At 35.9% G+C, this 24,097-nt stretch overlaps 2 protein-coding genes across 7 annotated transcripts; one reads left to right on the top strand and one right to left on the bottom strand.

Annotated features, from left to right (window-relative positions):
* The first annotated feature begins 1,851 nt into the window (after positions 1–1,851).
* Positions 1,852–3,839, top strand: LOC147493103 (protein SHI RELATED SEQUENCE 1-like). Of its 2 annotated transcripts, none has more exons than XM_086566856.1 (2): positions 1,852–3,057; positions 3,307–3,839. In XM_086566856.1, the coding sequence occupies exons 1-2, from the start codon at positions 2,514–2,516 to the stop codon at positions 3,699–3,701; spliced, it is 939 nt and encodes a 312-aa protein (XP_086422982.1). In that variant the 5' UTR covers positions 1,852–2,513; the 3' UTR covers positions 3,702–3,839. The 2 variants fall into 2 exon arrangements, with proteins under 2 accessions (XP_086422982.1, XP_086422983.1); XM_086566857.1 differs by having other exon boundaries at positions 1,856–3,057; positions 3,310–3,839.
* An 8,346-nt stretch (positions 3,840–12,185) lies between these two features.
* LOC147493102 (uncharacterized) lies at positions 12,186–18,994 on the bottom strand. Of its 5 annotated transcripts, none has more exons than XM_086565987.1 (11): positions 18,809–18,981; positions 18,643–18,734; positions 17,716–17,821; positions 16,771–16,869; positions 16,601–16,666; positions 16,255–16,371; positions 14,775–14,849; positions 14,094–14,196; positions 13,378–13,425; positions 12,634–12,755; positions 12,186–12,546 (listed from the first exon to the last, which is right to left on the bottom strand). In XM_086565987.1, exons 1-11 carry the CDS (start codon positions 18,857–18,859, stop codon positions 12,445–12,447), a joined length of 981 nt encoding a protein of 326 aa, XP_086422113.1. In that variant the 5' UTR covers positions 18,860–18,981; the 3' UTR covers positions 12,186–12,444. The 5 variants fall into 5 exon arrangements, with proteins under 5 accessions (XP_086422113.1, XP_086422112.1, XP_086422114.1 ...); XM_086565986.1 differs by having other exon boundaries at positions 18,643–18,737; positions 18,809–18,974; XM_086565988.1 differs by having other exon boundaries at positions 18,643–18,722; positions 18,809–18,974.
* Between the last annotated feature and the right edge of the window lie 5,103 nt (positions 18,995–24,097).

Raw genomic sequence — 24,097 nt, 5'->3', positions numbered from 1 at the left:
GTTCTTGATTCCATTGTATTTTGACATACAAGTTGCTATTTTTCTGGTTTATTTAGGAAAAGTGAGAAATTTGGTAATCCATTATTTTGATACTGGCACGACTGTATTTGATTAGAGAGGATGATCTAGAGATAATAGATCGATATCATCAAACCATTGCTTAATTTTTAATAACGTTATGAAAAAAAGGTTGCAGAGTTTATGCAAGCTTTAGAGCTTAATTCAAAATCGTTGGAAGTTCATCGTGAAATTGTGGCTTTGGTAAGGTTATAAATTTCAAAATGTTCTTATACTTCCGATTTACTTTCCTTTATTTTCTTTAAACAATTGCATTTTACTTCAAATAAAATATATAACATTTGCACATGAGTGAAGGTTGTTGGAGGTTGCATGTTTGAAACTCGATCAATAGGCGTCGCCTAAGAGGTTATTTGAGCCTAGCTGGTGAGGACCATCTCAGTGCTCCTAACTAGCTTTTAGATTTAAGCGGATACGCCTTTAATTATTCTCATGTGTGCAGTTCAATGTCATTTTTCAAGAAAAAAATATAATTTTCATTGACATGTTCAACTCAATCGAGCCCATTGAGAAGCCACAGATCATAGATTCCAGAGGGCAATGTTAATTTGTCTTGCTAGGATAATTTTCGCTGCTCAAATTTCTCTTCATATAGATGCATGCAGCGGCATGGTATAGGAGTATATAATAATTAATAAGCCTGTAGGTATTATTACTGTATTATCATAATCTAATCACGGCAATTTTACCTGAACTGGATAAGCATGATACGACTACTGCACTAATTAAGATGTTGGGGGGTAGAGTGCTATATATAAAAATCCTAGTTACGAAAGAAATGGATATGTAAAATTGTTCCCGTTGAGGAAACTACAAGGTTTTGCTTGGATGTGATTGCTGGCCACTTGTTGATGATCATTAAATCAATATTCATCCAATTCAACAGTATTGGACCACCAATTGCTGTATCTTTCTAAGAAATCTTCTCAACACAAACAAATAATAGGCGCCTAATTTTTAATTCTGTAGGAAATTTAAGGTAGATCTTCCAAATTGTTTAATATTATAATACAAAGAGAAGAAAAGAAAAGACATGCCAAAGAAGATATCGCCCAAATACGAATCTCAATTCTTTTAAGCCTTTTGATATCTGTTATGGTGCCAAGTGCCAACGCAGTAAAAGTTGAAGTTTATTAGCCCAAATATTCTCCCTGGAAATTATTGAGAAAAAGTTAGCAGGCCCATTTGGAAAATTAGCTGCGAAGCTAAGAAGGATCGAGAACAACAAGAATAGAAGGTAATCCAGTGAAAACTTTGCTATCACATCGAAACGGTAAATATACAAGTATTTATCTGGACTTGAAATCACATAGTGAGGTTATATACAGTGCAATCATCACCTGTCCGAGTTCAAAAAAATTCACCCGGAAAAGTTCAATTTAAAAAGACGAGCAACTCAATATGGCTAACCGTAAACAAAATGGTCAGATTCTCAGAGGGTTGGAGAAATGATCTTTTGTGGCAAATTAAATTGGAGCAATAATGTCTTCAATAGCGTCCACTGTAAATAAAAAATGCGCAAATACAAATTGAGAGGATGGGCTAAGAAAAAAACTGGTCAGACTCAGTTCCACATTCCTACTAAACTCTACTAACTTTCACCTTAAATACTGTAAGAAGAAAAAAGTAAATAAATCCAACAAGTTTCGACCAAAAAAAAAATAAATCCAACAAGTAAACATTTCGCCATGTGTAAGAAATTAGTGACATTAAAATAGTCTTAGGATTTCTCTAAGAGTAATCTTAGCTAGGTAATCGCAAACAGTTGCCAAAAAACAAAACAAAATTATGAACTCTAGCACGTGGATGCAAAACCAGCCAAGATGGACTCACCAGTCACCACATATTAATTAGGCATAAAGACGATCACAACTTCATAAAATGGTGTCACTTGACCATCATCAATGAAGATGTGAAATGTGCAAGTATAGCAAGAGAGAGAGAGAGAGAGGGAAAAGAGATAAATTTTGTCTTAAATTGAGAATGCAGAAGCGTGTTTCAATGGCGGCGTAGCAGAGAGGCAGAGCTGTAATTCTGTGTCTTAAATGCCTCAAAACGCAGAAAGGTTGTTCCTCAATACATAGCAATTATCAACGTAGAGCCCCAAAAACATCCCGACGTGTGCTGTGCAAAAAGCCTGCAAAAATCAACCCCACAATTCCACAGTACAAACCCCAAAAACTCCATAACACAAACACACACACACACCCACACACATAGCTAGAAACAAAACTAAACAACACAAACAAACAAACAACAATTATCAATACCCCATATCCTTGTTTCCTAAAACTGAAAGCCCAATCACAATACACAAGTTTCAAACCATACCCATCAACTACTTGTTTTAGTACTGGCTTTCTCAACTCTTCATACCCAAGTATGGATTATCACTCAAAATTGAGTTTCATTATATCAGCTAATTATCCAAAAATATGGCTGGCTTTTCACTAACTAGGGGTGAAGGAAATCAACAGCATCCATCTACTAACCAGATCAGTTCAGAAAACCAACTATATCTTTATAGGAATGAAGAGATCTCTTCATATAACAAAGAGTTTCAGCTATGGCAGCAGCATGTCCAAAGACAACACCAACAACAACAACAACAACAAGTCTACTCATCCATGGGTGTGGGTCCTAGTAGTACTACCAATAGAGATGAGTTGATGAGTGCAAGAGGTATGAACATGAACATGATGATGAGATCCTCACAAGGTGGAGAAGGAGGAGACAAAGGTATAAGCTGTCAAGATTGTGGGAATCAAGCAAAGAAAGATTGTACACATATGAGATGTAGAACTTGTTGTAAGAGCAGAGGATTTCAGTGTCAAACTCATGTTAGGAGCACTTGGGTACCTGCTTCTAGAAGAAGAGAAAGGCAGCAACAACAACTGCAAGTTCAACAGCAACAACAAAGAGTTGTAGAGAATACTACTAAAAGGCCTAGAGAGAATCTACACTGCACTACTACATCAGGTACAAGACAAAGAAAAAAAAAACCATCATCAAAGAAAGCAAGAAAAAGAATATAGTTTGCGTGTGAAGTAAATCAAAATCCAACACCATTATCATGATCGTCACCTCAACCAGCTTTTCTTTTCTTTTTTTTTTTTTTTCAACACTGTTTGCGAGTAAAACTGACAACAGCAAATCCGGACCAGCAGTTCTCACAAACTAACTATATTTTATTCCTACTCATTCTCTCACTCTTTGTGTGTTTTTCAGCAGGTTTGGAAGTGGGTCATCACTTTCCAGCAGAAGTAAGTTCAGCAGCTGTTTTTAGATGTGTAAGAGTGAGTGCAATGGATGATGCAGAAGAACAGTATGCATATCAGACTGCTGTTAATATTGGTGGACATGTTTTTAAAGGGATTTTATATGATCAAGGAGTTGATCATCACTACAATGCTCATCATGCTGCTGAAAGTTCTTCTGCTGGTGGAGGAAGAGAGGGTTTATCTCAAAATCATAATCTCATCACAGCTGGAAACACTAGTATGTCTACTACTAGTAGTACTAATGCAGCTGCTCCTTTGTTCGTTGATCCATCTTCTTTATATCCTACTCCTCTTAATGCTTTCGTCGCCGGTACGCAATTCTTCCCACACCCTAGATCCTAAGCAACACTAAACTTGTGCTCTTGATTTTATGAATTTATCAAATCTTTTTTGTTGTTTGTCACTAGTTATTGTACCACCAATTTTATGTGTAAGAAACACAAAAAATGAGAATGAGAAATGTGGGTATTTGAGTTTTCATTTTAGCTTGCCTTTATTTCCTCTTGTTCTCGTGTTGTTGATACCTTTTCATGAAGTCCCTTTAAGTCATGTGCGTAGACTATAGTGTAGAGTATAGAGGGTGAGCTGGCTATGTATCTACTTTCTTTATAGTATTATGGATTTTCATCAATAATGGGTTGGATTGTGCTTTGGTTTCTGGTTCGTTTTGAACTTGAATTGGTTTCAATTAGAAAGCCACTTTTTTTCCAGTTTATGCGGTTGCTTGCCTGTTTGAAGTGATGTTTTTTTTTTTTTTTTTTTTTTTTAAATATAATTCATGAAGTGATGGTTTCTTGTTCAGTTAGACAAACTGGGAATATTATTTTCTTATATGTGATTTTTTCTTCTAGCTCAATGCAATGCATGGGATATCAATTTCTAAGTAAAAGCACTCTCGATCTCTCATAATATATATATGTTGGTCATACTTCATGTGTACAATAATACACATTCGTACATGTGCAGAATACCATGCACATATTTATGATTACTTTCTAAAAGAATCTTAGATGTGACATTCAACAGAAACCTACCTATATGGCTATAGATATTACATTTTTAGTGATTAAGGTGGTCTTGTTTAAGATTTAAAAATGCAGTTTAGGAGTAAACATCCTGTCTACATAGAAGTCTTAAATATGCTAAGCTCAAGTTAAAATGAAAGTACATAAGACACAAGGTTGCTTTCATGCTTCTATAGTTAGTGACATGTGAGAGGAATGAAAGAATATATGAGAAGGTTCCCTAAATCACAATATCTGACGCATAGCATGTTCTCTTAATATTGGATACTATAAATGTGAACTTTAAAGGTTATTTATCCTGCCCTATTCTGGTGTGAGTATATGACATGTGAATCGTTAAGGTTATTTCAATATACAAATTATTCAAATAGAAGAAATTCCTTGGATAATGGAAGTATTCGTGTTATTTAAGTTGTTGTATGAGTCTGTTAGGAATAAATAACCTAGCTTATATCGCCAGCCCAGCATATTGGGTAAATTGAATAAACCAGGGATAATGAGAATTTGAGACTAGAGAGCTCCTTTCTTTTCTTTTTTCTTTTTCATTAATTTTTCTAAATGTGTATATGGACATTAAGAAACTACTAGGACTTTGAAGAGCTATTTTCATAAACAATGTTTAATGCATTTGATCTGTGATCCCTTCTATTGATCTATAAGTACTTACTGGAAGAAAAGAAAGATCTATATATGAAGATAAGCACTTCATAAAATTAGTTATACAGGTTGATATTCTATAATATTACAGTATAAGTTCTTATGTGAAAGAAGAATCCGGCTTCAATTTGATCAATTAATAAACATGCATGTAATTACAAAAGTTTATAGTTCTATATTCAACATTTTCTGTGCCCAATTTGTTATATAGATTAGTGAGAATTTGGAATTAGAACAATAAGAAGGAAGTCTAAACAGATTATTCACAGTTTTGTATGAGGGATCAGTACACCAACTCTTGAGTTTATAAACGCTATCAGTATGAAACTGTGGCGCTGTCATTCATGCTGAGTATTTATAAGAATTAATGTAGTTTTGCTAAGCTACGTACTGTGTATTTTGGTCTAAATCATATCTTTGTGAGCTTAAATGAGTTTTCACTTATCATGGACAATTTCTTGTTTGAGTATAAATAACCTATCCCCATACGCCTCATTTTGGACCACCATATTTTCGTGCTCAGATTATAAATGCTGGATGCAAAGAAAAGGATGCCAAAACTAGTGATTTTATTTGTCATTTGTCTCACCAATTTGCTCATGTTAATGCATGTGCTTACAAGAAAATTTTGGCTGTGTTGATTAAGTGCAAAAAGTTGCTTGATATAGGCAAAGTACCCATGATTTCAACCAATAATGAACACCTTGTTTTGATTAATGCTTTTTATCTACTCATCGAGAAGATCTTCTTATCTGACTAGATTTCTAGCTAAGCGATATTATATCATATTAGTTGGTCTATGACATGTAAAACTACTATACAGCAGAATGGATATTCATAAATGTGATTATGTTTTTTTCGTAAATGGGTTTCCAGTCGTGTCTTCATACAGCTGTGATTGCTAAACTAGTACTGAGAACAAATCATATATCAAGGGATCATGTAAATGCATTATATTTAATGCTTGTGCTCATATCTTCAAGGAATGAAACATACTTTTTGCCTAATATGAGTTGCTAATTAAGGATGATCGTGACCAGTGGACCAGGTTTTTGATAGACTGCAGGTTTTAGGCTTTCAGCAAATGTTACGTTTTCCAAACCGGAAAATGTACTTCAGATATTCAGCATGCGTGCAGTTTTCTTGTAAAGTTAGAAAATCATGTACTGATCAATGGAGTATTTTGATTTTCGTCTTAATAGAAGTTCATATATTGGTGATTTATAGTATGTTGTCCAGTTTTAAGAGGTCTTGTTAATGAATGGTGCATTCCGATATAGTGTTTATGCTTTTAGCAGATGTACTACTGATGTATCCTGATCTGGTATGACCTGTCTATATACTTCTTTATTGTTTGTGCAACCGAGATCATATATAGCGGCTTAGACGCGCTTATTCTTGGAACTAATCAATTCATGAGCATAATCAAACCATGATAGATCATCGACATATTTTTTAAAATATATAATTACTAGTTTCATCAAGTTGCTAAATCTTAATTTGTTACTTGAGCTCATGCATGTTGGCTATATAGTCTGCCACTTGGTTGATTTTTACTGAATTGTGTACCTATGTTAGTGAAACTGCTCATCATGTATTGGAGATGTGGAGCTTTAGTTACTGAGATTTTTGTTCATGCTTGCTGTGACACCTAGTACAGTATTCTTCAAGGAATATAAAGTAGATGGATTAGTGCTAAAAATACTTCCATTGGTGCTGCATATAAGTCTCGCTTTAATTTGATTCTTGGCCGGGATCTGTTTCTGTGATTGACATCTACAGAAAATGTGCTGTTAGATGCAATAGCTTAAATAAACACATCCTAGGAGTCGCAGTAAGAAGAAACGAACAAGTTGAAGATTAGAATTGAAGCAGCGCGCTGAAAGTTTTGTTGTTGTTGGAAGATTTAGGTAAGGTTAGGCAGACCCCAACCTGTGTTAATAGTCAAAGTCTTGGATACACCTTCCCATTAGCATCCTCCATTACAATTATTGTCTATGGTACATCCTCCATTTCTTTTATGTGTTTTGTTTTCCACTAGCGAGGAATGGGAACATTGTATATATGAATTGATACTGAAGGTCTGATATCAGTACTTGAGTCTACCAGTTGAATATGGTCTGGCCGGTGGCTGATTACCTAGTTGCCAAGTCAAATGTAAATGGTGTTGCCTATTTTGTACCAATCCCATCGAAAATAATGCTTTGTACTGTATTGTAGAGGAGGATAAGATAGGTAAAGTTTGTGTTAGATTTTAATACAGGCAAGGGTCTGCCTAACCCCAAACTTTATTCAAAAAAGAAAGGTCAGGCCGGTGGCATCTGTTGATTATCACATCCTGAAAATTTGTTGTTCAGGCAGTTATCATTTAGTTGCCCATTGATACTGGCAATTGCTTATTATTAACTAGATCTACTAGCAAGAGCCCAACATTTGCTTAAGAAAACCTGTTGCTGCATGATACAGTAACGTTGTAGTGTTAACTCTCAAAGTATTTTTTCCTGTCCTTCATGCTAGAGTTTCAATAGGTTTCTGATATGTACAGTCACAGAATTCATGCACTTCTAAGGATTCAAAATGCTGCAGGACCCGAATAATCTTGGGTTTTGTTTATGTTTTTGTATCTTCCTATTTGGAAAGGCTGTACATGAAACAGAACCTTATTGGGAGCATTCATGTGCATGGTTTTTGGGACTAAAGATCCAGCTGTGTGCATCTAACATGGGACGGATCAATTAAGCTGCCAAATGGTACGGTGTCGAGGAGTGCTGCATTTTGTGTTAACAGTTGACAGTCCCATTTTTTTCTGCAAAACCATTTTGCATAGTTTCAGGTCAAACCACGAGTGTATAACAAAGACAAAGCAAAAGTGAATGAACAATGAAGTAAACACTACCTGTCTGACCTGTGGACCAAGATGGGTGCCAAGATATACTATTATAACCAGTGTTCGGGATCAGCATTTTTGTCTTTAGAATGCCACATATGAGCATTTGTCGGAGTTTGGTAATAATTTTAACCCGTCTTACATGCCGGCAATGGTTGTTCCCATAATCAGAAGACTGGCGTAAAAGTTAAAACACGATATCAAGTTCGGTTCCTTGACCGAGCTCTATACACTAGCCTCTAGTTTAGCCACAAAGTTCAAAGAACAAATGTCCACTGTTGGTGTTGAGTTCGTAAGAATATTGTATGCTATGGAATCTGGATTCGAACAGAATCATAACTCATAAGCATTTTGATTTCAATGGCACCTAAGTCCAAGATGACATGAAGCGAAATGAAGGCAATGCCACCATAGTTCTAGATACTTCCAGTATTTATAACGGAAGTGAAGTACAGTGTGTGTAGGCCGGGTAAGGCAACATGCTGCAGCGCCATCCCTAGTTCAAACTAAAAATGCTCGTAACCCTCAAATGCATATTACAAATGTCTCACTTGTACGAGCAAAAACTAAAATCTCAAAGGGAGATTCCCATCGATGCAGCTAGTGGGGTTTTTCATTCAGGAACCATGATATCATAAAGTGCGCTGCGTGGTAAGGCTGTACCCCGCCTTTGCCAATGCTTCTGCACTACCATTCACTTCCCTCAACGCTGTTGTAATCAGTAATCATAAGGTTCAATATCTGTTTGAGCAGTTCATCCATGTAGTTTCAACTCCCATGGTATATGGTCGTCTCTTCAAGCACGGGCAGCAGCTTCTGAGTCGGTCTTGATCCACAGCTTCTTCCACCCTCTTGTAAATGCCTGTTCAACCCCACCTTCAATGATTGCCATACATTCCGCCTCTGTAACTCGTTCCATCTCCTATATTCTTCCATAGAGAAAACTTGAAATAACACAAATTATCACTAAATGTTACACCACTGGGACACATCTTGTTTTATAAACATACACTAGGATTAATATTATCTATTAAAACATGGCATCTTTAATCCTTTCTTAAAATCTTATTTAATTTTCTGATAGGATATATCAAGATAAAATGTTGTTAAACCTTGACGAGATTTTGGATGTTGTTACTGTTTGTTCTAGTGGACAACTATATAAAGAAAAACACAATTTCTTCATCTCTGGTATATAGTTTGTTGACCCTAGCATCCGTGACTTAATAGCACCTTTTTGAAGATTCAGCACTAATATGAGAACAGATCTCAGAGAAAAAGGCAAAAAAAAAAAAAAAAAAAAAAAGTAAGAGGAAAGCACACAATCAGCCCTGCGCATTGAGTTCGTAATACCGTGCCAGTGCCTAGGATTGTGTTATTCAGTGATATCCTAATTTATGGCTGTACGAAGATTTCTGAATATAACTAAGACAAAGGACTACAGGCCATAGCATGTTTTGATATATTTCCATGTAATCATGCTGTACCAACTTAAACACTTTGGTATATCCTATGCTTTCTGCTGATCATAGAGTGGGGCATTTACCATATGAAGCGTGAAATTACACCGGTACACTGGGACCATGGCCAGTTTAGCCAATGTACCCGATGCTGCTGATCTAAGTAAAATGGTCCATCCACATTGGTACTGTGCGTCTCCTGTGCGCTAGGGCCACTGCTTAATTTATACAATGTACTTCACTTTGTTACAATTAATTTATGGTATGTATCTCATTGATTACTTGTGTATATCAGTATGCGTATGGGCTTACATACTTAATTTGCTGTGTACGTACACAACATTTTGAAAATGGTACTTGTGATGTCTCATGGTGGGAATTACTATAACAACCTATGGCGGTTTGATTGCCATCAGCGAAGTCGAGATTATTACTCCTCATTCATCAGACCAGAACCATAGAGCAGAACATCATGTCTCTTCTCCAAGTCTCCATCAGTCTCCATCCGACTTAATAATCCCCTCCTAGAGTCATTGTTGCTTTCCACAAGTATCTTGTAATTTTGTTCAGCCCCTTATAGAATTTGCCCGCACTTGGACATCATGTAAATTAGGATTTATCACCACAGACATCTCAGTATTGTGTAACTGTGTAAGCCCGCCTGAGATAGGAACCTGCAACAAGTTCCACTTCCATACCCCATAATCAAACAAATTTACCACTTGAATATGTTGAAAAGTATCAATGTGCTTAATGCCTTAATGCGACAAATGGAACCAAAGTCCAACCAGTTGGACCTCCAACAGGCACAGAGTCCCAACTACCACACCTTTTTCAGGCCGAGGTCCCTTCAATCTCATCAGTTGCACCAACTAAGAGCAAACACGATTTGTAGTTGGTAAATCCATGTTTTCCTCGAGAAAAAAGCCTTTGCAATATCCAAAACAAAGAACGCCAAAACCTTCACAAGTAGGCAGTCACTATTCTCATGTTCGCCATACTCTTCGTTTTTCCCCTTCACTCTTGCCTCTAAAAAGTTCAGCGCATGTTAATTTTTGAATTCCTTTTAGCACTGACTTAGGCGCCAAGACAACAGATAATTAACAAACGAATGTGAATATACACAAGAACAAAAAATTAGCTTCCTACTAGAAAGGAACTTATTCTTTCATTCAGCCACTGTCCTCCGAATTGCCAAGAGCAGATCGTCAAACCAAGAACATAAAATTGACGCGACAAGAGATGGTACACCAATAAATCTCAAATTAAAGGAAGGGATCCCACTCGCATTTAGAGTCTTCATTCATGCAGGTGATAATTTATGATGGAAAGACATCCAGTTTTTGCGCGGTTCATCAACTCCCTGAGCACTCTCCATTTCTATGAAAATATCTCACCGACACGTCTACCTAAGACCTATTCGACTTCAGAACTACAACAATATCATCGGCATCCATTTCCTCAAAGTAAGTTGACACAGATGAAATTCCAAAATACAATCTAATTAGTCTGTTTATTCCACATCCTATAAAAGAAAATAAAGCAAAACAAAAACAGTAATTCATTAGCATGTCTTTAGGCAAAATTATGACATCCTTTAAACAATCATGACATTAAAAACAACAATAACAAAGGGTGAAATCCACACCGTTACAATTAGGATTGACAAGTATTTTTCTTTTGAACAAGATTATTATACTCTTCCAGCTCATCATAATATATATCCCAGACACAACGAACGCAACCGCTTCCACAACAATCTCCAGGCAACGGCTTCTCTGGTGGGGGCGGTAGCTTCTCCACCTCTTCCTTTTTCTTTATCAATTCTGGTTCTTGTTTTTGCTTATTATTAGCCCCGTCATCAGACATTGTTGCTAGTGCCTTTGCCTTACTAGGATGATACTGATAATATTTGGGTGGAAAAATTGTTGAACAAATAATTGTTCCCTTATTAGCACCTACGCTTATTAGACTTGTTCTCATCACCCATTCAATTTTGTGTTTGGTCGTTGGTGGTTTTATTATTTGGAGATGGGATGAATGAAAATTATCATACAGACTTGTATTATGATGGCCCATGAATTTCTTATTGGATTTGGGCTTGGGCTTGGGCTTGAACGACTTTAATCCCACACCCTGCATATATATCAGAACAGAAAGAGTGGAGAACTGTCCTCCGGGGGACATCCATTAAAATTTGGAACGATACAGACCCCCCCCTTTTTTTTTTTATAAAGATAACTTTAAAAAAATTGGCACCACTCGGATTTTGATTTCTAAACTTTGTTGATAATGATACAAAATTAAAGTCCTATAGTCTATAGATAGACGTAGTCAGGCAGGTCTCAACCACTGAAGTGATACACGCTTGTTTTCTGAGGAAAGAAGTCAATGAACTTCAACTTGGTGGATCTGGTGGACACTCTCAGATCAGTTGATTTGTCTTCTTCCACCATACAGTTTCTTAAAGTCAATCAAATGATCATCCACTTACTGACCTGATACACTTTGCAATTGTAGCACATGTTGATACTACAGACTCTATCATGGATTCATGGTCCGGGTATCTGAAAAGGGTGCTACAAAAAGTTTTGCATTTGGGTTGGCACGTCGAGCACTGCTGTCCTGGTTACAAGGAAACTCAAACTCATACCAAATGTTGGGAGTCGTGAACAATCTGGTTGTAAAGTTGTAACTGGGGCTGAAATACTGTATAGAACTCCGCTGTTCCACTATGCTTAAAAGACAAAGTGTCAACCACGGATGGTGATACACTTTTTCTACAGAAGTCGCTCTCTCGAAACAACAGTAGTTTCTATAGCGGTATAAACATTAATGTGATGTGATTCAGTTCATATGCATCATCTGATTACAACTCGCAAAAAATAAAACCAAAATTTACATAAAGTAATCAGATAGGTATAAGCTTCTCCAAAAAGTTCTCTGGCCAAAGTGAATCTCGGATTCCTTCTTGATGCAATCTGCATTGTGCTCCACAAGAGGTTATTAGTAGGTTGCACACCTCACGAGGCCAGTTTGCCGCCTGTGATCGCTAGTCACCGCGGTTTATTCTGAAGCACTTGGACAATCTCTTCTGTTCTTAATTGGATGCCTTTAAGGTACTCTGTCAAAACTCGTTGCTGGTATGACCCTCCCTCCTGCAATGTTACAATTTGAGCAACATAGGCAAAGAGGAAGAATTTGAAATGGCAAACAACATAAAAAAATCTACTAGTGCGTCTTACAGTTCTGATCAAAGTTCGCTCAAGTCTTTTCTTGACTACACCATAAAATTCCTCGGGTGTAATTTCCCCCTTTCCAATAGTCAGACCATTAATCAAGAGTTTGTTCCATTCCACCTCAGGCGCTGCAGCTCAAGAAATAATGGTCAGTCACTGTTCACAAAATGTCAAAATCTATAACCTGAAGCCATTCACGTATATTGATCATTAATAATGGACATCAGAATAGCACGTCACGTTCCACAAAGACCACACAAATGATCTGCCAAAAACTATCAGTACATGCAAAAGTTTAATGATGTTCATCTTCATCCAATCATTCAATGGGTATCACTAGCCAAGTTACTTAGTTAAAAAAAAGTTATAATGCTTCAACCTGATGACCCTAAGAAGCCTGTCTTATAACATATCATTTTTGGAAAAAGGAACAAGAGATTATGAGAATTGAAAAGATCAACACATCAGTTAGGTGCTATGTTACATGGACATGCCATATTTAAAAAATAATCCGTAGTCGGATATGTATCCACTTGTCCACACGGACACATATTGTATGTGATATAACTCAATTTTTGACAACACAAGTATCACTACATAAAGAAATAACCAAGCATCCTGATATCACGCAAAAACAACTAAGAAACTAAGTGATGCAATTATTCACTTCCTACGGAGAATTGACAAGTTCATTCAAATTTTATACATTGTACAAAGTTACCAAACTAGCATCGTTAAGAGAACTTGTACCTTTGATTACAGTTTCAAGAAACTCCTCGGCCTTCAAAACTTCACTCCCTGTGCCAGATTAAAAGAACGAGATAAGCTCACTCGAGACAAATAATATGTTCAGATTACCTGTCTTGACACAATCAAACAACTTACAACTAGGAATATTGACACATTCCACAGGAGAAGGTTTTGTTGAGCATACATATCATCACTAATCTAAGAAATAATTTCTATGCCTTATCACGAAAACTGGAAAGAAGTGGAACATTTTGTAGTGCTGAACCCAAAGTACTCCAGGCATCAGAAATCAAAGTCTTAGTTGATGAACTCAAGCTTTGAGGTTATTTTGGGAAAATATCTCTCTTATGTAGCACTTGCTTTGGGAAAACTGAAAAGGCATCTCTAACGCAGCAAAGGGAGGAGTATCATATTTTAGCAAAGACTAGATTGAGCTAATATATAATCATGTGTAACTTCAGTTAAATGTATCATTTATTCAGGAGTCTAAGGTGCTGTGGGTGTGATCATCTATCATAATTTCACAGTTCTAACAATGTCTAAACCCCAAGCACAGTGCCTTTTCTTATCATCGTCTCACTATCCAAGAAATATGATTTTGTTATCTTGGTAGAGAATCTATTCATTGCCAACATAACATAAAATACAATAACTTACTCCAATATCAAAAATCAAGTTGAACTGCCATTCAAAAATGACAACTCTAATTCAAATACCTTTCTTTGCGTAGCTACGTTTAGAGAGAACTTTGGAAGCATAGAGTTGCAAGACCTTTTGCAACATAGCTTCAAGCCCAGGCTTATCTCTATCTTCTTTAGCCTACACTTGACTGAGAACAAAATCAGCAATTCAACCAAAGAAGAAGGAGAAGGAGAAGAAGAAGAAGAAAAGACTAAAACTGCATTTCAAACTTTTATTTCATATTTAATGCATTCAATATAGTCCATTCCATATCGTTTAAAAAATATAACTGTGGCATGACAAGTTCAGCGCTAGGAAATCCAAGAGACAAAAAAGACGCAAGATATAATGTGTTACATTGATATGACTAAACAACACTTCATTGTTCAAATAGATGAAATTTTCTAATTAAAAACGTAAAATAACCAAATTAGATCTTATGAGTATATACCTTCCATCTGAAGCTATTTTACTTAAACTATAAAACCAAACAAGTTTGTACATAGTTATATAAACACCCAATAAACAACACGCAAAGCAAACAGAGATATTTTATGGCATTTGAACCTCCCCTGCTCCCTGACAAGCACGATAGAGGATCACAATCTCATTGATCTAGTTCTGATTAGAAACTCCAACAATACGACATCAGGTGACGAGTTTGGCAGGCGTACACTTGAATTTGTAACATGGGAAGAATGAACAAAATGACTCACTTGCCGCAATTGTGCATTCACTTCTGCAAGAAAACCTTCATCTAGTTGACCCTCTTGTTCCCTTTGACTTAGTTCCTAATAACGAGGGCCAAAGAGAGGGAGAGAGAGAGTCAATTAGTAGAATTAGAGTTAATTACAACTGTCACTACACAAGGATACCTTCAAAGTTAATTTACATATAAAGCATGTGAAGGTCGGAAAACGATTTTTTTTTTTAAAAACTATGAAGATCCTAGTTGATGTGATAGTAAATAAGAAATAAACAGGAGAGCGGACAAACCTAAGATGTAATGTTTGCCTATATATCTGTATAAGAGTATAAGATGTATGCCAATGGTATTTATCATCCATACTGGTAAGGTCAACTTATAGCATTGACAGATGTTGTGTCTGGGACTCTTGGGATCTGGCAGCCGAGACAAACTGATTCTAAGAGACAAATGCTGTAAGAGTGAAGCAGGAATGCAGTATCAAAAAAAAATTCTGAATAATAAAAAGGTCTTGAATTTCAAGAGAAAATTTTCAGATTGAGATTTTAGAGTGAGAAACTCGAAATGAGATAACACAATTGAATGTTAACAATAGGATTCAAGCTTTGCACTCGGGTTTAAGGGGTAATGACACACTAGGTAGAATTCTTTATAGACTGAAATGGTGTCTGAGGTTGGCGTCTTATGGTTGTTAACTTTTCATTGAAAAGAAAAACAGGAAAAAGGATCACTCAAGGATTACGGAGTACTCGTAGAATGCTTTACAACTACAAAGATCCAGAAGTAAGTTTTGATGTTTCTGTAAGTATTGACTTGGGAAACAGAAAGCACACCTAATGACATACTAACACAAACACCTAAGCCTTAACTAAGAATCAAAGCACATATGTGGAAAAACTTTCTAAGACAGCATAAGTACTCATGACCAAATGTAATGACCAAATTAGTAAATTTACTCGTATGGTCCTAGTAGTCTAGTATCCATATCACATAGAACATAGAACGTAACAAGTGAAGATCTGGTTGGATACTTTAGCCACGTAATGTCACATGATTATATGAGGACCTTGTGAGAGGTAGCTAAGTAAGTAACAATGTAGCATGGACACTTCATATTCTTAAAAAATCTGTGTAGGACACACAGACATGTTTGCTTACGATTTCAAACTAGGGTTATTAAAAGACAGATAAAAATCTATTAACATAGTTAGAACTCACGATATGCCACTGTAAGGAGGCGGGGCTTTGTAAGGTCTTGAGCCCAAGAATTAGTTGTGTAACTCAAAAATAGTAATAGTTTTCTTTTCAATTAGCTGTGTTCCCGTGTCCGTCATATAGGTCGCCGTGTTGGACCCCGACACGCGTATCTGTGTCAATTTGACTTAGGTTTTTAGTATTCCAAACAGCTTTACTTATAGTATACCGAAATTTGAAACATATTTGTAAGTGCTAGATTTTGAAGAAAAAAATACAAAATAACGATTACTTACTCTCTCCATACGAACGAGAGCCTCAGGATCTCTAGGAGGCCAAGAAATCTCTTCAGCGACATCAACTACAGGTTTTAAAATTTCTTTCAGCACATCAGTGGCGGATTCTATCTTTTCCTGCAAGAAACAAAAGAATATGAAAGGCATATATATGAAAATCAAAACTTATTGAAATGCACGTAGTAAAATAATAGCCATGAAAAGTAGATGACAAATATCATATTCTTGTAGAGAGAGAGAGAAAGAGAGAGAAGCAGAAATACCAAAAAAAAAGAGAGAAACAAAACTAAATGAATAAAAATGAAATTAAACAAAAATACAGAATAGAAAATAACAGTAACCATACTTTGGTTTTATGGACAAGGCGATCCACAATGCTCATAACAGATAAAGCCAACTCCTCATAATCTTTCTGCAAAAGCAGAACTGTTATGTTAAGACTAGGCCAGATATGAAGCCCCTCTTGGAACACAATTCAAAAAAGGGACTATTAATCAACCAAGTCAAAAACCATGCTTTATCATCCTCCAATTTGCATGTCTCAGTTCTTGCAGCAAGCCGTATCCAGAAACTCTCGTTGAAGGCAAGAACATTTTCAACAACAAGCTTCTGAAGCTGTTCAGGGAGACCAAAAGGAAAGTTTCAGTTATTAGTTTTAAGTCTTTGAAGTAGTTTACAATGGCGAACAATTTAAGATGTAAGAATCAGACACTAGGTATGTGAAAATTAAATTGAAATGCAAGAAACATGAACCACCTAAAGAACAACTGAAGAAATGGCTATCAACAAGGAAGAGAGTCAAGTAGAAAATCGCTTGAGAATCACCCAACCTAAGAAGAAACATGGGCATCTCCTAAGCAACTCTTTCTGGAGTCTGGACAGTTAGTCATACATTTGAGTCAGTTCCTAGCATATGTCCACCCCAGCTGGTACGCGTCATGCTTGTTGAGTTCCTAAAGATGTGCTGTCTACTACGGATATATTTCAACTGTCGTCAAGTATATCTAATACTTCTATAAAGAAAACTTAAGTGGGATATATAGGACTTGTTTTTTTAAATCTTAAGATATATGGCTGACTGCTGAGAACAATAGGATACCAGTGTTCTGAATACAAGACAGAAAAATTAAAGGGGACTTTAAATCATCATTTTCCAAAAAAAATACTTTCAGTTTCAGATATTGAATGTATATTAACCCATGATTTTTCTCTCTGTTTCTGCTTCTGCTTCTCTCATTTTCATCTCTTCAGCTCAGAGATCGGAACAAGGAGAATTACTACTTATTCCTTGAAAAGGCTATGGTGCTTATTAAAAAGTATAATCTGTACTTAAGAACTGCAGTTTAAAACGTGATATAGAAAGCACGAAAAAGTTTGAGGGTAAAAGATACATATAGAAAGTAACACATCGCTCATGAAAATAAATCATTTATATAAATATTTGTGACAAAAATCACTTACTTCATTTGCATTTGAGTCTCTCAGCATATCTATTAACCTGTCCACTTCCACTGTCTTTTTAAATGATTTCTCAGCATCTTGACTGACTGCACAGATCAAAGTTCTCCTGTTTATTAAATCCAAAAAGAATATTTCACTGTCAATTGGTCCAGACAAATGATACCAATACAGAGAAAATGCTCACTAAACAAAGTTAAGCTTTTCAAAGCTCAAAGATGAATTAAACAAAGGTCACAAAGTTTCCATAAGATGAAGGAATCTAAAATAATCAGATTCAGAGTAGCAAGAACATAGGATTAGCCATTATTCTAAGAATAGGCAGTTCAAGTAAGCTGCAATCTCTATGTAGAAGACAATGAAAGTGGAAATGCCTTAAAATTCTGGTTCAGCTTCTTATGCCAGCAAATTTAATAAACTTTTAATGGTGAAAAAGAGTACCTTCTGTAAGTTTTGTGGCGTTATGGAACATGGATATGAAAAACTAACTACATCTAAAAAACTAAGAAAATTAAACTCCAAAACTATTTTTGTCCTATATTTTAAAAATAATCCATGTCAGACACTTCATATCCGTGTGAGCGTGTCAATGTAGCTTCGTTTTTCTCTAACTAAATTCAATCTTTTTTATGCTAAGTTACAATGATAGAAGGGCCTCAGTCTACACACACACAAACAGTTGGAAAAACGAACAAATTATAGTACAATCACCCCTCCAAGAATTTTTATGGTAGTGTACTACCGCCTCTCTCCTCCACCCTTAAGAAGAAAAATGATTTTGTGGTTATAGTCACCTAATTGTGAGGTGCCAATCCTAATAGTTTTGGACATTCTATGTAAAGTCATTCCTAAATTAATTTAGTATAGTCTTTCTTCCAATTCATTTTCTATCCACTGTATAAATTATTACTTAAAAGTAAAGATGTTTACCTTGTTTTATAAAGTGTGAAGTTATTCACAGAAAAAGCTCTCCCACTCCTTTTCCCAAGAAGCCAACTATTAGTGTTCCCCTGCAAATAACTCTGCTTAAGAAAAAGTAAACGACCACTTATTAGTTCATATATATAATATTTCAAGAAAAGGATAGGAGTAGTACGTGGAGGTGGTAATGTGGAAGAGAAGGCACGAAGCCGCAACTCAAAGCCATTTTTTTTTTTGAGAAACTGTTGAGTTTGCAAGATGAGTAGTGAACTTGCGTCAGGTAAGGCGGGAGTTAGCAATTCACCACCATTCGTTTTTTGGTTCTACACTTCTACCAATTGCATCCATAACACGTGTGAAATTGAAATTTTATATAACAAGGCTCGTATTTATTCTGGCCCATTCCTTGGCCTAGAGACTATGAAGTTTCTGAAAATTTGGCAGCCCATGGGTTGAGTAACAGTATCAAAAATATTAATCAGATCCTCAGAGGAATCACTTCACTATCTGCGTTTGAGCTAAAATTTTGCAAGGACGCTAAGCACAGTCTACAATGATCCAGTGTCCGAAGTCCGAACGCAATAGGGTCCCCAAAGAAACTCAATCTTGATCAGGTTGGAAGTGTAGTGCTGTTGTGCCATCTCCTATTTTGCACTAGCTCATTAAGAGCATTTCCAATGTAAGCTACTGTTATTCACTTCCACGTAGGTTGTATTTTCTCTTGTCTCTTTTCCACCGTTTTGGTAAAAAGCAAGGTGATGCTGCCCAATACAAAGGTGAAAAATAATTTTGGACGGGATGTTGGATTCCGTCTGAATGTAAAAATCGAAAAAACGCTCTGGACGGAATTTTGGAAAAGACCGAATTCAAATTTTTTTGACACGTGTCATCATCTCGACAAATCAAATCGACAACCAAAATCAATTTTCTTTAAATGACATTTTTTTTAAAAAAATTTTCCTTTCAGATTACAAAGTAAATTAACACATTGGCTATTCTCATTTCCACATACTGCAGTTGAACACGTACTTGAACTGAATCAAGGCGAGTCATCAAAACACCTCAAATAGGACTCTCAGCATCAAAGAGAGTCTCAAAATCACTCCACAACTCTCCTCAATTCACAATCTAATTCCGTCTACAAAAATTACCTTAATTTAACCCAACATGCTTTTCCAGGCATATGCCCATACCAACTCCTTCACTCCTTTACCAATCACTCTCCAGAAGCTGGGTCTGTCATGCAGAGAAACAAGTATATTGTTAGGAACCACAACCCAATTATACTTACACTTTACTAATTACTACAATAGTACAAACCTTTCTCTCTTATGCACCAAGTACGAAAATATCAATCCGAGCCTAGTGAATATTCACTATGTCCTTAAGACAGATTTTCCCTCTCATGGTGCTTCAAGGTTGAATTGGAAATTGTCTCGCAAGATAGAGCGGATTTTTCCTTCTATGGAAAGTAGCACTTCAATTCCACAGAATCAGTGAACGCAACGTTGTGTTTTGACTAAGAATAGAGAGGAAAAGAGAGGTTTTTCAAGAGATCTCTCTTCATGCAAAAATGTCCAATATTTATATGAGAGTGGTGCCTTTTCGAAACAACACAATGACGTTTCGAACTAACACAATGTCTTTTCGAAACAACACAATGACTTTTCGAACCAACAAAGTGTCTTTTCAAAACAACAAAGTGACTTTTCGAACCAACACAAAGTCTTTTCGAACCAACACAGTGTCTTTTTGAGACACCATAGTGACTTTTCGAAAGGACAAACCTTTTTGGCATAAAACAATGTTTTGAACCGTTGCATATTTCCAAAGGTCGCACATTTTTGGCATAGTGCAACATTTCGAACCGTTGCACTATTTCAGAAATGTTTTTCTTTATTTACTGTTTCAAGTGAAACCCATTTCATCTTAAGTAGGGTAATTTGGGAGATAAATTACTTATTCATATCTCAATGGATTTGTGCAAATCCAAGTTCCATGTGTTCACTACACTTTGAACTTTCAATTGCACATCTATTTTCCTAATAATCCCCCACATGAATGAAGATTTGGCTTCTTCTATCATAAACATTGGATTTCTGTTTTATTTCAAATGAAAAGTTACCATATCAGGGCAAGTAGCATGGGAGGCCTTGAACTTGCCTTAGTGAAAGACGATCAGATTTAATTGGACGATCAGTAGACTTCAATTAATGTCCTTGAATTGTCAGTCGTTTGTATAAACCTAGACAATCATCTTCACGTAGTACCTTTTCGGACACAATTGGTTCTCACGTTTGTGTTCATTTTGGCCTTGAACACTTCTTGATTTAAGACAGTGCTTTTGAGACATTTGCCTTAAAATTCTCATAGAAGCGACCCCACTTCACACTCACATAAGTGATTTTTATAAAGAGTATCTTGCAATACTCCACTTGGATAACATAACTTTTCAAGATATAGTAAATTATTAAAAGCATAACTTATCCTGGTTCGCGCGGCAAATATGCACTTTCTTATCATAGGAATAGGTCATAGTATATTATTACTCTCCAGTGCTAACTGAGTCACAAACATAATTCAGTTGGCCCTTTGAACCTAGATATTGGGATCTCCAGTCAACTAGGTTGGTTTTTCCATTATAAGGACTCTTGGTTGAATATCTCGAAGGCTTTAAGCCCATTCCCCTGGATAATCATTCCACTTGCTCGATCTCTTGTTAAACCTTTTGTAAGCGGACCTGCAATGTTATCTTTAGACCTTACATAGGTGATTGAGATAACTTCATTTGAGAGCAATTGTCTAACGGTGTTATGTCTATGATGTATGTGTTGAGACTTCCCGTTATACATGCTACTTTGTGCTCTACCAATAACAGATTATCTATCACATTGAACACACACTACTAACACAGGTTTAGCCCAGTTTGGAATATCCTCTAAGAAATTTTGAAGCCACTCTGCTTCTTCTCTAGCCTTGTCCAACGCTATGAATTCTGATTCCATAGTGGACCTTGCTATGCATGTTTGCTTTGAGGATTTCCATAAAATAGCTGCACCTCCAAGAGTAAAGACATCCACTTGTGGATTTTGAGTCTTTAGTGTCAGATATCCAATTAGCATCGTAGTACCCTTCTGGAATGGATGGATATCTTGTGTAGTGCAGACCATAGTTCTGAGTATACTTTAAGTATCCCAAAACTCTAAGTAAGGTTGTCCAATAATCTTTGTCAGGATTACTCGTATATCTACTTAGCTTGCTTACAGAGTATGCTATGTCAGGTATTGTACAATTCATGACATACATTAAACTGCCAAATATACAAGAATACTCTAACTGAGGTACACCATTGCCTTTATTTTTGGCTAAATGAAGATTTAGGTCAACATGTATCATTTTTGGAGTGATGTTATATTCCCTGAACTTATTAAGGATTTTCACAATGTAATAAGATTGCAATAGAACAAGTCCATCTTGCGTCTTAGAACTATTAATTCCTAGAATAACATCCGCAATACCTAAATCCTTAATGTCAAACTTATTGGACAACATTTGCTTGGTAGATTTTATGACATTCATATTACTACCCAAAATCAGCATATCATCCACATAGAGACATACAATGACACATCCTTTTTGAGTGCTTTTGACATAAACACATTTGTCACACTCGTTTATTTTAAAACCATTTGACAACATTGAGTTATCAAATTTCTCATGTTCTCATGCCATTGCTTTTGTGCTTGCTTTAATCCATATAAGGATTTAACAAGCTTGTAAATTTTTCCTTCTTGTCTAGGAGCAACAAACCTTTCGGGTTATTCCATGTAAATTTCTTTATCTAACTCACCATTCAAGAATGTCGTCTTTACATCCATTTGATGTATCTTAAGTCCATGTATCGATGCTATTGCAATTAACATTCTTATGGACGTTATTCTTGTAACTGGGGAGTAAGTGTCAAAATAGTCAAATCCTTCTTTTTGTCTAAAGCCTTTGACTACAAGTCTAGCTTTATACTTGTCAATTGATCCATTAGTCTTAAATTTCTTCGTGAATATCCATTTATATCCCTAAGTCTTGGAACCAGGTGGTAAATCCACCAATTCCCATGTATGATTTTGCAATATGGATTTAATCTCGCTATTGATAGTTTCTTTTCAATAAGGAGCTAAAGCTTTAGTAGTGGTGGAAGTATACTTCAAAAGAGTTTAGATTAGAAGTTGAAGTTCATCCTAAATTGTTTAGAGTTTAAGTGAGGGAGATATGAAGAAGAAAGGTAGACTCTTGTAGGATTAGAATGGTTCTAAGCTAATGAACTCGAAAGCTTTGATTGTTGATTGAAATGACTTGAAAACATGAAAGGAAGATTGATTAAAACATTGAAAGAAAAGCAAGCAAACAAGATTTAAGATTGAAACAAAGACCAAGTAATAAGTTTGACTGAAATAAAGAAAAAGGAAATAACAAGTTGATTGAAATAAAATAAAACAACAAGAAATTAAAAACATGAATTGAAAAACAAGGCAAGAAAATAAACAAACCAAATGGTTTGGATCCTAAGACAATGGATGAGTTCTCTCTCCTTTGTTTTTTTGTTTATATACCCCTACTTTTGCCATTTATAGATTTGCCCTCCTCCATTACAAACTAGACACCTCACCCTTTCACTTTTGCTTGCTTTCTAGTGCCTTCTTGACCAGGGTAGGTTTAGGGAGAAAGTCTTCATAATTTGAAATAAGGACCTCCATCTTTGGTTTTCTGATTTGAGGACTTTGACTATTGACTTTGACCGATTGACTTTGAGTTTTTCAGTACTTTTTCATAGCAGCTACTGGTTTTCATAATAAACATGATTAAGGTTCCTTTTGGTGCTAAGACGCAGCTTTTATGATAAGTGGTTTGAAATACTCTTTAACTTGAAAAAAAGTAGTAAAAGCTATAAGTTGTCTTTTTATTAAGCGTAAGAAAGATTGTAATGCAGCAAAATACGGGTAATAAAACACACATTTGGGAGCTGATCACCCCCCCCCAAATAGCATCTTGTTTGTCTTCAAGCAAGGATGAGAGAGAAAAAAATTAAGATCACAAATGAGTAATTTATTATACGTTATACTAATCTCGTTTCGCAGAGTGTGATTGCATTGACCATATGCAACAAGGCTTTAAACCACTATAAATTCCCTAGTAGACGAGCTTTAAGCCTCATGAGAGTTTTCCAGTGAAGGTACTCACAAACTTATTCCATTTAGTACAAAGGGTCTTGTTTCCTTATTTATTCTCAGAAGTTCATACATCTCATTAGCGGTGAATAAGAACAAGCTCCTTTGAACTTAGAATAACATATGTATAGTAATTTAAGCATCTAAAGATAATTGTACAAAACATGAGCAATGAAATGCAAAAGCAGAGTTGTTTTCAAGGCTTTTGGAGAGCTTCCTTAAGGTGGGTTCTCACAGGGGTG

The sequence above is a fragment of the Coptis chinensis genome, chromosome 6 (assembly GCF_015680905.1).
Source record: "Coptis chinensis isolate HL-2020 chromosome 6, ASM1568090v1, whole genome shotgun sequence".
NCBI lineage: Eukaryota > Viridiplantae > Streptophyta > Magnoliopsida > Ranunculales > Ranunculaceae > Coptis > Coptis chinensis.
The sequence above is the reverse complement of the archived record's forward strand: the minus strand, read 5'-3'. Positions and strand labels throughout refer to the sequence as shown.

What these genes read in the sequence shown, in the direction of transcription:
- LOC147493103 (XM_086566856.1), top strand. Translation starts at nt 2,514, where the DNA reads ATGGCTGGCTTTTCACTAACTAGGGGTGAAGGAAATCAACAGCATCCA. An exon ending in ACACTGCACTACTACATCAG is followed by an intron (nt 3,058 to 3,306) that starts GTACAAGACAAA and finishes TGTGTTTTTCAG; the next exon opens with CAGGTTTGGAAGTGGGTCAT.
- LOC147493102 (XM_086565986.1), bottom strand. Translation starts at nt 18,859, where the DNA reads ATGGCTTTGAGTTGCGGCTTCGTGCCTTCTCTTCCACATTACCACCTC. An exon ending in TGAATGCACAATTGCGGCAA is followed by an intron (nt 14,197 to 14,774) that starts GTGAGTCATTTT and finishes AGTCAAGTGTAG; the next exon opens with GCTAAAGAAGATAGAGATAA. An exon ending in TCTTGAAACTGTAATCAAAG is followed by an intron (nt 12,756 to 13,377) that starts GTACAAGTTCTC and finishes CTTGAGCTGCAG; the next exon opens with CGCCTGAGGTGGAATGGAAC.